Below are 16,457 nucleotides of genomic sequence, written 5' to 3'. Positions count from 1 at the left end.
TTTGGCAGTTTGTGGCAGCAGAAATGTATGATACAAGATACCCAAGTGTACAACAAGATCAAATGATCAGTTTTGCTTTTTCTTTCCATCATCCCACCCGGATGGGAAATGAACCTGATGGTGTGATGGGGACTAAGTACTTGGCGCATCCTAGCGTGAGCAGCGATTCGGTCATCCACAAGAAAATTTTTTTGTCTTACGTAGTTTCTGATCCGCTTATCTGATTGATAACCCCCACCACTAATCGAGGTATTTTCCGAGTCTTCTCGGTTATCTGATCAAACCAATGCAACGTTTGTTGATGGAATCAGGGTGGACAGTTCTTTCCGCATGCGGACGGCCTCACGACGACCATCCATCATCCACCGTCAACTTTTCTCCTCTTGAATCCTACAACTTTCTCCAGTTCTTCAAGGGTGTCGGCTTCACTTTCCTCGCTTTCATCATTTTCTCATCAGATAAGATGAATACGACTGACTAAAAGTCGCCAAGACATTGGCACCAGAGCTCGCCAAACTCTAATAGGCGGCCGTCTTCGCAGCACCGGGGTTCTTAAGGCAGGCCTTTTCCCTCCAACCAGATCCTTTTCGATTTCTCGAGGTCCTGTGCCAGTGACAATCCGGAAAGGAACATGGCGATGCACGACTCCCCCGAGAAAAATGCCGCTGATGCCGTCGAGTCGCGTGTCCAGACTGACCTCCCCGTTGAACGATTCGGAGGCATCGGTAGTCCCGGTGTGAGGCGGATCGAGGTGATCTCATCGCAGTTCAGTCTGGTCCATCGCATTTTCTTCTTCTTCGGTGTCTTCCTCATCGCCTATGTCTATGGCTTGGATGGAACGATTCGGTATACTTATCAGGTATTTTATCTTCGGATCCATCTTTCAAGTGTGTATACATGTCATCTAACATTTCTAGCCTCTGGCGACTGCCGACTATGATTCACACAGCCTGCTGGCGACGGTCAATGTTCTCCGTGCGGTAATTGCTGCTGCTGCTCAGGTACCAGCTTTTCTGTCCTGATCTTCCTGTCTCCCACGCTAATCGGAACAGCCTACCGCGGCTAAAATTGCAGATGTCTTTGGAAGAGTCGAGCTCATCCTGCTCTCGATTGTCTTTTATACTATAGGCACAATCGTCGAGGCAGCGTCCAACAGCTTGTCTACTTTTTGTGCGGGTGCCGTGCTTTACCAGGTATTTCGCCTTGATGATCAGCAATGAAGCCGCTGCTGACCGGGAATCAAGATCGGATATACATCGATTATCTTGTTGGTGGAGGTTCTGATTGCCGACGTGACATCCACTCGGTCTCGATTGCTCTTCTCATATATTCCTGCATTGCCATTCATTGTACGATACCCGTCCCCGTTTCAATGAGAAAATGCTCACAATGGCAGATTAATACCTGGATCAGCGGCAACGTCACGTCCGCCGTCCTGGGAGTCACCTCGTGGAGATGGGGTGTTGGGATGTTCGCCATCATCTACCCAGTCTGCACCGTCCCCTTGCTCGTTGTCCTCTTCATGGGTCATTTCAAGGCTAGCCGATCCAACCCCCAGGCCTATAGGTTCTCGCTCTTGGACCAGGGACTTGGCCAATTTGTCATCGACCTGTTCTGGTACTTGGATGTGATTGGCATTCTGCTATTGATTGCCCTCCTAGCTCTGATCCTCGTGCCGTTCACGATCGCCGGAGGTGTCGAGACCCAGTGGAAGACAGCCAAAGTTATTGCCCCTCTTGTCATTGGAGTGCTGTGCATCCCAGCCTTCATAATGTGGGAGCGGTGGTGTCCGCACCCGATGGTTCCTTTCAAGGTAGAGTCTCTCCTACCTTGGGTACGGAATCCGCTGACTAGGTCTAGTTGCTGAAAGATCGAGCGGTTTGGGGTGCGCTGGGAATCGCTGTCATGCTCAATACCGGTATATATACCAAATCAGATTGCAAGCCGTTGCTAACATAGACTAGCCTGGACCCTGCAAGGCGATTACCTCTACACCGTCCTCGTTGTGAGCTTTGACGAGAGTACAATGAGTGCTACGCGCATTACCTCGCTCTACAGGTTTGTCCACTTCCCAGCAAGTGTTGGGCCTCACTGACTCGCGTAGCTTTGTCTCTGTGATAACGGGAACTATTCTCGGAGCGATCGTCGTGTTTGTGAGACGCCTCAAGCCGTTCATTGTCGCAGGTACCTTTCTCTTCATGGCAGCCTTTGGTATCCTCATCCGATTCCGGGGAGGCGCAGACGGCACCAATCATGCAGGGATCATCGGTGGACAGATTCTCCTTGGTGTTGGTAAGTGAGCTCTCGTCCATCTAAGAAGCTGCTCACTGACTTGTCCAGCCGGTGGTCTGTTCCCTTACCCAGCTCAAGCCAGCATTCAGGCTGCCTCCAAGCATCAGCGTAAGTTTGACGTCCCAGGGATATTCACAAAACTAACCCCCACAGACCTTGCCGTCATCACCGGCATCTATCTCGCCTCGTACAACGTCGGCAGCGCCATCGGCAACACCATCTCCGGCGCCATCTGGACCCAGGTCCTGCCCGGCGAACTGGAGACCCGGCTTGGCAATGTGACACTGGCCGGACAGGTCTACGCCGACCCATTCACCTTCGCCATAGCAAACCCCGTAGGCACGCCGGATCGGGACGCCGTTGTGTTGGCCTACAAGCATGCGCAGAGACTGCTGTGTATCACGGGTATCTGTCTGACCGTGCCCCTGATCGTCTTCTCGCTCTGTATCCGCAACCCGCGCCTGACGAAGGAACAGACCTTGGAGAAGGCGGAGGAGAGCGATGATAACTGAGGGGTTGACTGAGTGAATGATTATAGACAATGTCCATAGGGAGTCTTAGACATGGCTCAATGAGTCTGTGAATAATTTTGGTGATAGGTAAAGACAACTATCCTTGCTCAATGAATTGAATGATTCTTTCATGATGGGTATTCACTGGCCTCAGTCAGAGATAAATACCCCCAACGCCCCCTTCTACCTTCTCAATCATACAACCATCTCTTCTTGTCATCTTGGATAGTCTCTTGCATATACGCAGACTGTTATATTTATTCCTCTCCTTGAATTTATTCGCCATCAGAGCATACCGATCGTCTGAAGTATAACACGTATGCAAATTTGCAGCCACCTCCAAGACAGCCTACACACGAGGCATGAAGTTGTGCAGTTTCGGGCGTCAGCGCAGAGGAATTCGAATTCCTTGCATCTGATAAGAACCGACCGCTGAAGTCTGCAAATTTGCATACATCTTTCTAACAAACGCTTAACAACCAAGATAGATGGCATCGGGTCATGCTCTTAGCACCATCCAGCGACGTGGTCAATGATCTCGCCGTCGGGATCGAGGAAGCTTGGTTAGAAATTCATTCCCGACCGTGAGACTATCATTGTCTGTTGCCATGCGCTCAGCACTGAGGAGGATCTTCTATTGATGCCAGCGAAGAAGCAGCGACCCCCAGACGGCCAATGTCAGACCACCCATCATCATGGAAGATCACTCCACTCCTGATGACGGCCTCCCTGCGCAGGTTGCCCTTGCGCAGATGTTATTCGACGTCCACCAAGCCCAAACTGCGCAGCTACTAGGTGTGAAGGACCGTCAGGTGAAGCAGGTTAAGCTGAGCATTAGTTATTAGATGCTGCAACTTTCCAGCATCGTTGTGGCCCCATGGTCGACCCTGGACGCATTCATCTCCTTCCATCAGCACTATCGACTTTACCAGGCGGGAGAGGAATTCGATGATGCAACCTGGATGGATTTTCGCGCCCGGAGCAGGGAGCTGCGTGACGCGGTGCTTGCCCGTGCGGACGCCAGAGTGTGCACTTTACATGCAGATGGTGAGACGGCCATACGTGATAACCTTCTGACCAAGCGCCTACCTAACGATCAAGATACGCGGATTCGCGCCTGAGACCGCTCATGGGCTTGTTTAAAGCTATGGTGAATGTGCCTTGATGTATTTATTCACGGGCCTCCCTCCTGACTACTGGAATAACTGGGCAAAAGAACGAAGACAGTGGTCTCCGATTTAAGCCGTTCCCCGACGGCCTGCGAGTTTGCGACTTTCATATCCCTGGCATGATCCTGATCCACTTCACAAACAAGCCACCAACGGTTCATACAGCCTCAGAACTCACACTGCGCTCAATCACTGAGCCTGAGCAGTGCAGAGTTGGTGGCCAAATGTTTGTTGTACACAAATATGACGCAAAGACACATATTCATGAGACAAAAGAGGTGCCGAAGCTCTTCGGTACCTTGATTTCGACCGCTAGCTCAAAGGTGCTCCATACCACGTCCCAACAAACAAACCAGGCAGAAACCACGACCCTTCTGCAACACCGTCCTCGCAAATGACAACGTCCGACGTAGGGACAGTCCCGTCCCAGACGTTCTGCCCCCCGTTCGTCCTCCGGACTAGCGACGCTCGGGTGGTTTGATGAGCCACTACTTCCTGTCGTGGAGCAACCGCAGGTGCTAGACGATGATGAGTTGCAGGCCATTCTGGACGAGCCGCGGACGAGAAACGTGACTCGATCGGGGAAGGCATACAGCGGCAAAGTGACATCCACTCAGGACAGCAATTGAGCCTGGAAAATCCTTAAAGATGCTTTGGACAGTGCTAGAGACCAAGTTGCTGCGAAAGCCCAGAAAGAACGTGATAACTGCACGTGCAAGGACACTTTGGATTTTCTCGCGATGCTCATCTCCATTGCGTTCTCTACTTGATACCCCAATTCACGATTGCCATCAAAACTGAGCCACTATTCAGAAATCCCGGTGGAACCGTGCTGGCCTTACGACCGCTGCTGAGGATGAGCTCTTAAAAACTTCGGTTGGTACAAGTAAGTGGAGATTTTATCGACTGGATGATTGACTATTTAACAATGTTACTAGCTCCTTTATTCACCAATGGCCCATATTCGACATCCAGAAAGGAGCCAGATTTGTTGGTTCGCCCAGACAATCTACCATTGCCGTCTCTTGTCGTTGAGTCCGGGTGGAGTGAATCTATGCCCCGACTCCGGGAGGATATAAATCTCCGGCTGGTCGGTGGCCAGGGACAAGTTAAAGCGACAATCATACTCAACTGGCAGCGAGTCAAATACCAACACGGTTAGAGGAGGTGCCGAACTCTACACCTTAAGAGTCAAATGATGAGGTTGGAGAAACCTAAGCCCATGCACAACGCCTGGCTTGGTCGAAGTTGAATTTGAACTTATGAAAGAAAGTCTAGGTAAGTTCCACTATATATTCATGTAAGGGTATAAGTTCTGACAGACACAAGACACAAATGCTCGTCTGTCATCAATCATCCATGCCTACCACCGATTGGACGACTATATTCGATGTTCGATCATTTGTGGCGTCCCCAGGCAGGACACCAATAACCACTGCTCCAAATCGCTTCCGTCTTTTACAACTTCTTCGTTATCACCTCGAACAACCCCATTTTCCTCCGATGGTTGTGACAATCCCAAGCCGGGAGGGCGCTCTCGCGGCTGCCCAGCGGGAAGTTCCGTTCGCACTCAACAAGGTCCAGCAGAGTCTCGTCAAGCTACTCGACACCGGACGTGAGCTCGAGTGGGTTTCGAGGAACGAAACTGAACGCTCCGCTGTACCGAGCAGTTGGAAAGGCCCGATCGACTGAACGACTGGCCGATCGGCGTTTGCATCATACGCCCGGACGTGAGTTGACGAATGGACACGTCCGCTCAAGGACATTTGAACACTTTCATCACGTCTGCGATGTCCGGGCATACGCATGATCCAAGCAAAGATGACCCGCAATATTGGTGAGCGAGCCACGCGAGGGGACGTAATGTTAGAATATAGGAGCTAACCTGAGACCTTAGGTCTTGTCAGCCACAAAGATTGGCAGAAAAGTCACACAGAGGAACTGCCAGAAATGGATTGTTCAGTCCGCCCAGCAAGCCATGCAATATTTGTCGAAACCAACGCGGACAAATCTGGCCAGCTCTTTCGCGTAGTCTGATGTTCTAAGAGGAATGACCTACGGCCACAAAGCCGGCAAAAAACCAGATGAGTCGGCATCTTATCAAGACAAGTGGTCATCGGAGAGGTCTCCACGGCGAACACCAATGGCATTGAACCATCTGCAACTCGATTCCTCCACCGGAGAATCAGTTCAAGGGGCGCTTGACGACGTTCTGCTACCGCTGGACGGTGATCTCTTGCTCCGGTTCAAACAGCCTGATGCTGTCGTTATATGGAAGCTTGAACCATCAGAGGCAGCAGATACCGAAAACTCCCACCATGCAACTTCACGCGAGTCCGGCAACCAAAATTCTATCAGATGATGACCTACTCACTATCGCCCGTCAGCCTCCGTCCTTCCGGTCACTACTCCAGATACTTCAATTCCCACGGAAAGGTGAAGCCAGCATACTTCCGGGTGATCTTCAGACGAAAGGACGACGGTAACCTAGAGCTGCCCGCAATCTACCTTGCATCCAACGTTGAGAATTGGAATTGGGAAAGCAGACTCAATCAGTTCGAACACACTGAATATTACAACCACCGTGGATCCCTGCGCCGTCGGGCCATCAAGACTAGGAAGGATCAACGCTCGGTTAGCCTTGGGAGGAGGGCGTTGCCAAGTGAGGATTTTTCAGAAATGTCAGCTGCTGTTCCCTTTTTGCATTCTATGGACGCTAACGCCACTGCCTGGAGGGATCTAGGTCGAGAAAGGCCCCCGGGTTGAAGAATATATGATGGGGAAAGGTAGACTGGCCGCTTGTTTGCCTCGACTACTCCCGATAGTCGACGAGGCGTAACAAAACCGCCTTACATCCTCCCAAGCATAATGGGATTGGATCTCTCACTCTTGCAACATCCCCTCCATTCTCTCATGTCATCTTCAGATTCCGAACCCGTGCTGCCGCCAGTCATTCGAAATCTCCAAAATCTCATTAACATGGCGCGCCCAAAGAACGAGAAAATAAGTGGGAAAACTATCTCTACAGTGGCGAGACGAAGATGAACGAGATTCGTCCCATCAGAAGCCAACTGAGGGCGACGACCACAAACCACGACCTTGGATTTGTAATTTCTCGGGAGACTGTACGCAAAACCGATGGCTTTATGGTTCTCTCCGAGATAGCACCCATATCGAATATCATGATCATACGGTTCTCACAGACATGGCCCTAGCCGCGTCCAGAACCCCGAATGTCTTGTCAACGAAGTCACCGACACGGATATCGACGAAATAGAACCGATGATCACAAGCCTGACAACAGCGATGCGTTTGACATGGGAGCAATGACCCTTATCGCTCCAATGCCCATTGAACATAAATCTGACTCAAGAACTACCACAGCTGCGGATGCCAACGGATATGTCACATTGTCAAGTCAGCAATCTGGCGCGTCAATGAGCTTCCGACGGATCAGGCACGTCGGTCGATATTGACAATCGGAAAACTGTTGAACCAATCATATACAACACTCACATACCCCCAGCACACACGAAACTGTCCGACCTACCGGCCTTTAACCAGGTTATAACCTGGTTATCAACAAAGTCAAGCACGCAGCGTCCCCCCCCCCAGGCCAATGCCCGACCATCCATCATTGTGGATTATCACTCGACTCATGGTGACGGCCTCCTTGCGCAGGTTGCCCTTACACAGATGTTATTCGACTATCACCAAGCCCAAACTGCGCAGCCACTGGGACCGAAGGACCGTCGGGTGAAGCAGGTCGACCTACAGACCTGCCGCCGCTATCGTACTGTTATTTTTGATGAGGGCTTCAGTGAACCACATGACGACCTTATACGGGATATGAAGCAAATCACTGCCAACACTTAACAATTCGTTAATCCACAGGGGTGGTCTGCCTTTGATGACCGGATACGGCCCCGAGATGGAGGATCTGCCTGTGGAGAAGAGTGAGCTGGTTAATACCAGTGAAACCAGCGATGTGCCTGGCAAGTTCAATTCATGCGATGTCCCTTGGAGACCACTGCGACAATGGCGCTGAGTCTGATCTATGCCGGACTGAAGCGTCGGACAATTCCATTTCAGTCAGCAGGCCGAAATCAACGAATCGGTTGGTGTTTTGATCCCTCGCAGAGGCCGGGGACCCTTGCTGCGATTGATAAAGACCTCTTTCCAATCACAGACCTGTGTGGCCGTGAATAGCCGGCTAGTCAGGCGTCCGCTCTTGAGGCGGATCTATATTACTGCTTACTAAACAGCTAAAAATTCGAAAGAAGTAAACTACTATTTAATAATAAAGCTGACGGACTCCGACTCTCCCGCTCCTGTGAGGAGAGAATGGTAGCCTTACGCCCAGGGAGAACCTGATAGCAAGCACTCGCCCGGCTATTCCACGACCATCGCACCGCACCTTGCGGATGACTTGGATCTTCGAAGGATATAATGCATAGTCAGCCAAGGCGCCAAAGCGCCGCGACGATCCCTACACCGTTTATGGCCTGCCAAGGGACGCCGATGCTTCCTTTGAGAAACAGGAATGGCCTGACCGCATTTCAAGCTGCCAGGAGACTTACGCCTACAACAAGACGTCGCGAGATTCCCATGGGGGCTGTCAGCAGCAGCTTTGAACCACGCACTGCGAGATGCCCCGGAATATTATAGCGATACTATCTTTCGGATGAAGCGCCAACCGCTCTAGTTGAGAGCCAAATTGGTGTCTTCCATCACTGGAAGCACGTTAAAAGCAACATTGCGTGTCTACGACTACCTCCATTTACAAGTAGCGTGAACGCAGCGGTCATATCGGATATCTACCCGCTGCCATCTGAACATAAATTACTGCTGAGTTAGCAATACATCTTGATTATGGATGCTACAGCGATCTTCTACCAATAGCCGGTACATCCAGATAGTCAGTGGTTCATCGGAGATCGATCCATGAAGTGAACATGCAGGGAGCGACGCAATCTTGCTCACGACCAAACACTGCGGATTACCGAAATCGCCCAGAAACTATGATGCTCTGGTGATCATCGTTGATAATTCACAAAAGCGACCCACCAGGAGGGTCTCTGGAGGGCAGAGGGACGACGACCGCACTTCTTATTATTCGTGCATTGCCCCATGGTAATGCGGGTAGTCGAGATGTTTCTGGACTCGATTGGGGTGAACTACGTGACGATCAGGGCGACGATGACGGTTGCAGCCCGTCGTGAGGCGGCTGAGCTCTTCACCAAGGCAGACACCAACTGCGATGTGCTGCTGATCTGTCAACGGAAGCCAGATGTGCGGACAGACCTGTTCTGATCAGCCTGCGGTTAGTATACGCTCTGCATATGGCTGAGCCTCTGCCGACAATCAGTCAAGTTATCCTATCAATGCGGCGCTCATGGGCTCAATTTGGACGCACACAACAGCGATATCGACACCCTCCCAGACAGCATGCCAACCAAGGCCAAATATAAGGACGATGCCATCGCACAACCGGACCGAACTCCCTGGGTGTACACAGACGGCGCGTCTGAAATGTGCTAGCCTCGATAGGTTTAATTAATTCTAACTATTCCCTTGGTTACAAACTGCTTTGGAACAGGAAGACCAAATACAGTGCAGTACACAAATTCGACATAAGAAAGACAATGAAGGTATCAGACATCTGGAACTCTTTCGGGGCAAAGGCAGAAGATCGGGCAAGAATTGAAGACTGTTAAGGGAGATCCTTCAATCAAGGCCGATCTATACTGATCGGAAGATAATCACGACTATAGCTGGGGATTTTTGAGATGACATTGACAATTATATCGACCGCATGCCACAATGCATCAAGGCCAAGTATCATGATGATGCTCGAGGTACAGCTCAGTAACTCTACGCTCTTGCTATCTATCAAGACTGCCATGAAAGACCGGAGGACACCCGCTCCAGGCAGGCGTCAAACTCCCCAGATTCCAGGGCGTTCATCAGAGTCAGCAGTGACGCCAGCACCTTCGCAAGCAACCCAACCACAGATGCTCACTCAATTTAGTGACCATCACGTCCTTATCAAGGTTGAACCCGGGCAATCGCAGGTACAGCCCTTTGCACTCAGTCAGTTCACCACGCCAGGCACCTTACCGCCGGCGATCCCGGAGACAGGACACAGTGGAAACTTGTCGAACCGTGGATACAGGATGCTCCACAGCCTCCACAATACACCAGACTGTCAGACCTTCAGGTCTTTGATGTCGTCACGATCAATGTTACAAAGACAGACAAACACAGGTATTGGCCCTCAGATTTCGGTTCCAGAGGGGAAATTCGCCCAGACCGAGCCCCCAGGAGCCCGACCGAACATGAAGAGTGCAGTCGTGTGGTCCTGTTGGAACCCCCAGTGAACTCAACACCCCTGTTCCAAGCAGTGCGGCGGATGCACCGCCTTGGACAGCGTGAGGCGCAAAAGGCATGGATCCTCTTCCAGGAAAACACGATCTCCAGCTGGATCGAATGTAACAACGTGGTAAAGGCCCTCCCCTAGCTGGCTGCATCGCTCCACGACCTCCTCAAACCGCTAGTCATGGCCGCTCAGGAACGCCCAGGTGCGGGAGACGCGCATAAAGCAGTTAAGCTACTGCCGGAAACACAACTCAAGGGAACGGAACTGGTTTTGGCGCCAAAGGAACTGGGCCTTCTTCTTCTTCCTGTGTTGCCCACAAGGCCCTAGGTTTAACTGGTGCCAATTCGCCAATACCTTGAACATTACACGGGTGAAATCTGTTATCCTTTTAAACTGTTGCTCCGCAGGATCAGGGGCTCTAGGCGCGTACAACGGCGCAGAGTTTATGGCAACCTCCGTCTGGGACAAACAGCAACGTCGAATGTCCACTTCTCCTTCACCTCGACCTACGAAGGCGAGATCCAGCAGCTGGATGACGAGAATCAACAGGCGATTCATGCCCGCACTTCTGCAAGACGCCAATACAGACCCAATGACGATAACACTGCTGCGTCTGAGTTGGCTCATATCGGATATCCCGGTATTGGTGCAGGGGCGGAGCAGTGGGCGAAATACAGCTCCACCATGGCCTTGCGCCTGATGCCCAAGGACACGGTCGCCCAGGTATAAATATCCCCAACTTTTCGCACTTCGTTGCGTGCGATTGCTGTAAACAACCCTTCGATGCCAAATCCATTAAATCGATTGTTACTTGTTCAGATCTGTGGACTCTTAGAGTCCGTTCCTTTTCCTGATCGTTTCCGTATTCTCCAACTCGTTCGTTACTATCTTGCCCAGTCCCCTTTTTCAATCATCGCCATTACGGTTCCAAATCGTGAGGGTGCGGTAGCGGCTGCGCAAAGAGAAGTTCCCTTCGCCTTGAACAAGATTCAACCGAGTCTCGTTAAGTTGCTTGACGTTGGTCGCGAGATCGAATGGGCCTCGAGGAATAATGTCGATGTCACCAGGGAAATAACATCGGAGGCACACCAAAATGCAATTCTCTTGTATCGACGTGGACTCGAATATCGCGACTCGTGTAAGTCCTGCGCATGGCACCGGCAGAATCAGCAAGTCAAGAGATTCGACTTGAATCTGGCCGGATGAGGCCACGCGGCCGAACCATCCGGACGAGAGTCCATCAGGCGGTCACCAGGCTCAAGGCGGATTCGCGCGGAGAAGAGCCAACGAAGTCACTGGGAAAGCAGAGTTGTATGTCCGCGATGCAGCGGGAAACCTGTTGCTCCAGCAGGAAGCGGTAAGTATTTCTTCCCTTTCGACGGCGGACCGAGAGATAATTTAACATCATAATAGTCATATTTCCGGCCAACGCGATGGGCATCTTTCTTCCGATCACTGCTGGCGATCTTTTCGGACCTGCTCTTCCGCAAGGACTGGCGGCCAATACAGCTCTTCTGTTGAGCATCGATCTTCTTCGACGGGAGGCTGGTGACGCACTCGTTCATATGGGAATGGTCCCTGCGACCTAGACCAGATGGAGTGAGCTGTAGGTGTCAGCCCAGTCATAGACTCGTCCATCCTCCGTCCAAGCCAAAAACAAACAGACTTTAGGAAGATACCGACGAACGCGATAATTTGAGACGTGAGGATGAGAGGCGAAAAGCAGGCCAACTGAGTCAGCAAGACTGAGCCCCTGAAGCATCGAGTGCACGGAGACTTAGAACGTGTGGTTCCTAACAGCGACCCCCCAGTATAACACACCATTTGACATGTGCGGATACCTTGCCATCCTCTAGTCGGTCCTTCGCTGGTCGGAAATCGTGGATCAGAGCTCCCTCCAGGGCATCCAGTTTAGGCCAGCTGTGTGAAGGGCCTTCCTGGACGAATTTACGGGGGATATTGGAGGACGAGTGCTTTGTATGCATTCAGCCTGGTGTAAGCGCCTATATGTTACAGGCAGAGGATGGCGCTTCATTCTATCAAATCTATCAATCCGGTGGCAACCAGCCTTATATGTCGTTGAACAAAAGCAACTTAAACCATCCTTGCCCTAAAACGTAGTATATCTATATACGATCAAGACAACAAACCATCACATCACAAGCTCAGTCAGTCAACCACTCCCTTAACACAGATTACCTCCCCCGAAGGCACCGAAAACCACGCATCCTCCTCACCCCCCCACGCCCTCCACGCCCTGGCAATCCCCTCCAACTCCCCCCCCTCAACACCCGCATTCTCCCTCGCCGTCCTCGCAAACTCCGACGCCACTGTCCTCTCCGCCCAAAGCCCACTCCACCATTGAATTTCGCCAGCAGTACTATAACACCAATTACTCGAACTGCACTTTATTTGCTCCCGCGTAAACCCGGCCCGCCTCGCCCACGCATGCACCATCCGCCCCGCATTCGGCTCCCCGCCGTTCGCCCTACACACCGTCAGGTACGTATCCCGCCAGACGTCCAGCCCGGCCGTGGACGGGTACCACACGAAGCCCGCGTAATCCGATTCCCGGGCTGCAACGAGCCCGCCTCTTTTCGCGACCCGGCGCATCTCGCGCAGGATATGGACTGGGTCGCGCACGTGCTGGAGGACCTGGTGGCAGAGGACGAGGTCGAAAGTGCCCTCGTCAAAGGGGAGGGCGTTGGCGTCGGCGGACTGGAAGGTGATGTTTATTAGGGAGTGGGAGGCGGCTAGGGCGCGGGCTTGCTCGAGGACGGCGGGGGCGAGTTCCAGGCCGGTTATGTGGCCGTTGGGAATGAGGCGCGCGAGGTCCACGGTTATGGTGCCCGGGCCGCAGCCGACGTCTAGGATGTGCATGTCGGGGCGCAGGTGGGGGAGGAGGTAGGCGGCGGAGTTGGCGGCTGTGCGCCAGGTGTGGGAGCGGAGGACCGACGGGTGGTGGCCGTGCGTGTAGGTTGCTGATTCTTTCATTTCGTTTGAATTGAAGATAGAAAATGTTGTATAGATGGAGATGAATGTGATGATGTGGTGTGGGATTGTGTTGATCTTATAGTGCGGAGATGTATGCATGCGCTCCGACATCGGAGAGGTCATGTAGATTGTACTTTGTACTTCGTGACTGAGGACGAATGAGTCATATCATCTATTGCTCTATCATATACACTGAATATATATACAGGCAGAAAATTAAAGTTTGCTCTTGGGCGCGTTCTTCAGCACCGCCTCGTTCCACGGATACGGGTCAAACACCAGATCGTTGACGGGGTTCTGGCTGGCCCGGTTGAACAGATCGGGGTATACGTCACCGTCGTAGCGACCCAGACTGCTGTCCAGCTGCCAGTCAGGGATCTTCCAGGCATCCACCAGGCGGACGGCGTGAGGTCGGATCTCGTCCAGCAGCTTCATGACCGCGTTGGTGCGGGTCAGAGTAATCTGGCGGACGGTCACGGCGCCAGACGAGAAGAACTCGGCTGCCTCGCGCTCCAGCGTGTGCAGAGCGTACAGCCGGAAAAGGTTGTGCATGGTCTTGGTCGTCTCCGGGCCGAGCTTGGCGGCCAGGTCGGGCGACGATACCGCCTCGTAAAAGTTCTTGACCACCAGGTACTGCGAGTGGGCCGTAGACAAACGCCAAAAGTCGACCAGCAAGCTGTTCCATGACCGCTTCTCGAGATCCCGGTGCTTGAGGGCCTCAAAGGTGAGGTGCGCTGTGCGCCAGGCGAACGCGGCCACAATGTCGCTGTCCACCTCGAGGATGTCGAACGAGGCACCTTTGTCGCGACGCGCAAGGTACGCCTGGAGGATCTGGCTGGTGTCGTTGCCGGATCCTTTGCTGGCAAGCACCGCACGAGCGGATTTGAGGAGCTGCCTAGCATTAGCATTATCTGACAGACACAGACCAGAAAAACTTACGTAGCGGGCAACCTGCTGGGTGAGCATGTAGTTGTCACCCTCCCAGGTCAGAGTCGGGAGATAGTCGGAATAGTATGGTCCGATACCGCTGTAGCTGCTGTATCCGTGACCACCACAGGCGCGACGGCAGATCTCCAATCCCTCTCCGGCGGTGGTACTGGCCAGCGCCTTTAGACCGCAAGAAGTAGCGTGCAGGTCGGCCAGCAGATCCGACCCGGCACGGAGGGCCTCGGGAGCCGCACCGCGCTTGTCTTGACCGGCCTCGGCGACGGCGCGCTTGTTCTGGTTCTCCTCGTACAGACGCATCATGCCCCGGCCGGTAAAGTGCAGGGCATACATGGCTGCCAACAGAGGCAGCAGACGAATCTGCACCATCTTGTAGTTAAGCACCTGGGTCTCGCCCGCGTCCGCCTTGGCGTCGCGGTCCTGGAACTGTCGGCGGACCGCACAGTAGCGAGTGGCGATGGTGACACCGCGGGCCAGCACGGAACCGGCCTGCAGGACGATGTTGGAGCGCACCCAAGTCATGGTGCCAAACACCAGAGCCGGCGATGCGGGGCGCATGTACTTGTTTGTCTCCTTGTCTACGCGGGAGAAGCGCGCAAGCATGTTGATGTGAGGGATCTTGACCTTGTTGAACAGGAGGAAACCATTGTCCATGGTGCTTTACAGGTCAGTAGGGACCCAATTATGGAGGGGTGATGCTCACTTGTAACCAAACTTGGGTCCAATGTCACCCACGTAAATATTTTCCAATGGTTGATGTGTCTCGAAATCGCGGATCTGGACGATGAAGGGGTGAGGACCGTAGTTCTTGCCAGCAATGAACAACTGCGCCATCACCACCGCATGGTTGGCGGTACGTCCGAGGGATCCAATCCACCACTTGGACGCCGTCAGAGAGGGCGAATGGATGGTGAAGGTCTTATCCTCAGGGTTCCATGTAGCGGTGGTCTCCAGACCACGCACGTTCGATCCGTGTCCCAACTCTGTTTGTGCGTAGCAACCGATGATCTGATACTTTTCGGCGGGTTCGAGGAAGAGCTTCTTCTGTTCGGGGGTGCATTGTTCGCGGAGAGTCACCTGCAACACCGCAACCATTAGCGCAAGCCCTGCCGTAATCGCGCGAAAGGCAACGTACCAAGAACATGCTGGCATGGAGACCATAAGGAGTCGGCTCTCCAATCATCTCACTGGCAAAGTGGTAATCCTCTGTCGACCAGTTGTATTTCTCCTTCAACTGCTGCAGTCGCTTACCCTTGGCCAATGACCGCTGGATCCGCTCGGGACGACCCAGGGAGTGCATCTGAGACTTGTCGAAGACCTTCTCGGGCGAGAGAAGCTCAAGGAAGCGCTGCTGCTTCTCCAAAAAGGCTTTGGTGTGTAGGAACTCTGCAAGCTTGTCGACCTCGACATTGGACTGGGCACGCTCCTGCTTGAGCAGGTCGGTACCCTGTGGGCTCGAAGGCGTGAGCGCCTTGACCCAGTCGGGAGGAGGGGAGGGCATCGTGAATGAGTAGTATACGGGGGAATCGGGGGAAGGTGTAGATTGGAGAAAGCAGAGCAGTAGATAGATGAAAGAAATGGACAATGACCCTTATAACTTGCTTTCTTTTCTCCACGGGGAAGGGGATGGGGAAGAGTGAATCACCTCGGTCTGTGGGCGGCGTTTCCCGATGAGGAATCAACCTCGGCTCAGCCAGCGTGGTGGCCTGGATGCCTGATTTCAGTTGGTCCAGAGTGGACGGAGTATATTCCGGCCGAGTACCGTGCCTTTTGAAGGGGGAATAAAAAGGTTGTTTCGGTCACGAAGAAAAAGTCATCGGAACTGAAGGCAATCCACGCGCCGGGACAGATCGAGTGACCAGGATGGGCAAGATCAGCCCTGTCGGTATGCAGGGATTCCCAGCCTCATCGGCAATACCGAGGAGAATGGCTGAATCAGTGATTAACAGCCTCAACAGAATAGATGAGCTATGAGCTAAACTGCGATGAGATGAGATGAAGCGCTTCATTTCTTGATTATCATCTCTTGATCTTCTGTCTTTTGTTGCCAGTTGACTCAGTGTTGCGACGCGTGTTATCCTGAGAAGATTGATGCCTGGTCATTCAGGCAACAAAGAGCTTGGCATTGTGCTGCTTATATCTTATAATTCTTATTCGATCCATTCT

At 52.7% G+C, this 16,457-nt stretch overlaps 6 protein-coding genes across 6 annotated transcripts; 4 read left to right on the top strand and 2 right to left on the bottom strand.

Moving 5' to 3' along the window:
- Window positions 1–631: 631 nt before the first annotated feature.
- On the top strand, window positions 632–2,804 carry sit1 (putative siderochrome-iron transporter Sit1; the record flags this gene model as incomplete). The annotated part of the gene is made up of 10 exons (XM_043271133.1): window positions 632–859; window positions 918–1,001; window positions 1,053–1,193; window positions 1,245–1,349; window positions 1,397–1,813; window positions 1,861–1,918; window positions 1,965–2,058; window positions 2,105–2,292; window positions 2,341–2,400; window positions 2,446–2,804. The coding sequence occupies 10 exons, from the start codon at window positions 632–634 to the stop codon at window positions 2,802–2,804; spliced, it is 1,734 nt and encodes a 577-aa protein (XP_043127068.1).
- A 695-nt stretch (window positions 2,805–3,499) lies between these two features.
- On the top strand, window positions 3,500–3,925 carry Aspvir_007956 (uncharacterized protein; the record flags this gene model as incomplete). Its single annotated transcript, XM_043271132.1, has 2 exons — window positions 3,500–3,625; window positions 3,737–3,925. The coding sequence occupies 2 exons, from the start codon at window positions 3,500–3,502 to the stop codon at window positions 3,923–3,925; spliced, it is 315 nt and encodes a 104-aa protein (XP_043127067.1).
- Window positions 3,926–5,332: 1,407 nt separating this feature from the next.
- Aspvir_007955 (uncharacterized protein) lies at window positions 5,333–5,665 on the top strand (the record flags this gene model as incomplete). The annotated part of the gene is made up of 1 exon (XM_043271131.1): window positions 5,333–5,665. The coding sequence occupies one exon, from the start codon at window positions 5,333–5,335 to the stop codon at window positions 5,663–5,665; it is 333 nt and encodes a 110-aa protein (XP_043127066.1).
- A 4,322-nt stretch (window positions 5,666–9,987) lies between these two features.
- Aspvir_007954 (uncharacterized protein) lies at window positions 9,988–11,941 on the top strand (the record flags this gene model as incomplete). Its single annotated transcript, XM_043271130.1, is given in 8 exon segments — window positions 9,988–10,180; window positions 10,241–10,318; window positions 10,378–10,475; window positions 10,494–10,660; window positions 10,760–11,075; window positions 11,250–11,490; window positions 11,560–11,709; window positions 11,766–11,941. 8 exon segments carry the CDS (start codon window positions 9,988–9,990, stop codon window positions 11,939–11,941), a joined length of 1,419 nt encoding a protein of 472 aa, XP_043127065.1.
- A 580-nt stretch (window positions 11,942–12,521) lies between these two features.
- Window positions 12,522–13,346, bottom strand: Aspvir_007953 (class I SAM-dependent methyltransferase; the record flags this gene model as incomplete). The annotated part of the gene is made up of 1 exon (XM_043271129.1): window positions 12,522–13,346. One exon carries the CDS (start codon window positions 13,344–13,346, stop codon window positions 12,522–12,524), a length of 825 nt encoding a protein of 274 aa, XP_043127064.1.
- Window positions 13,347–13,562: 216 nt separating this feature from the next.
- Aspvir_007952 (fatty-acyl coenzyme A oxidase) lies at window positions 13,563–15,792 on the bottom strand (the record flags this gene model as incomplete). Its single annotated transcript, XM_043271128.1, has 4 exons — window positions 13,563–14,237; window positions 14,286–14,949; window positions 14,995–15,368; window positions 15,427–15,792. The coding sequence occupies 4 exons, from the start codon at window positions 15,790–15,792 to the stop codon at window positions 13,563–13,565; spliced, it is 2,079 nt and encodes a 692-aa protein (XP_043127063.1).
- Between the last annotated feature and the right edge of the window lie 665 nt (window positions 15,793–16,457).

Source organism: Aspergillus viridinutans (genome assembly GCF_018404265.1).
Source record: "Aspergillus viridinutans IFM 47045 DNA, scaffold_6, whole genome shotgun sequence".
Classification (NCBI taxonomy): domain Eukaryota; kingdom Fungi; phylum Ascomycota; class Eurotiomycetes; order Eurotiales; family Aspergillaceae; genus Aspergillus; species Aspergillus viridinutans.
This window is presented reverse-complemented; position numbering and strand designations above follow the sequence as displayed.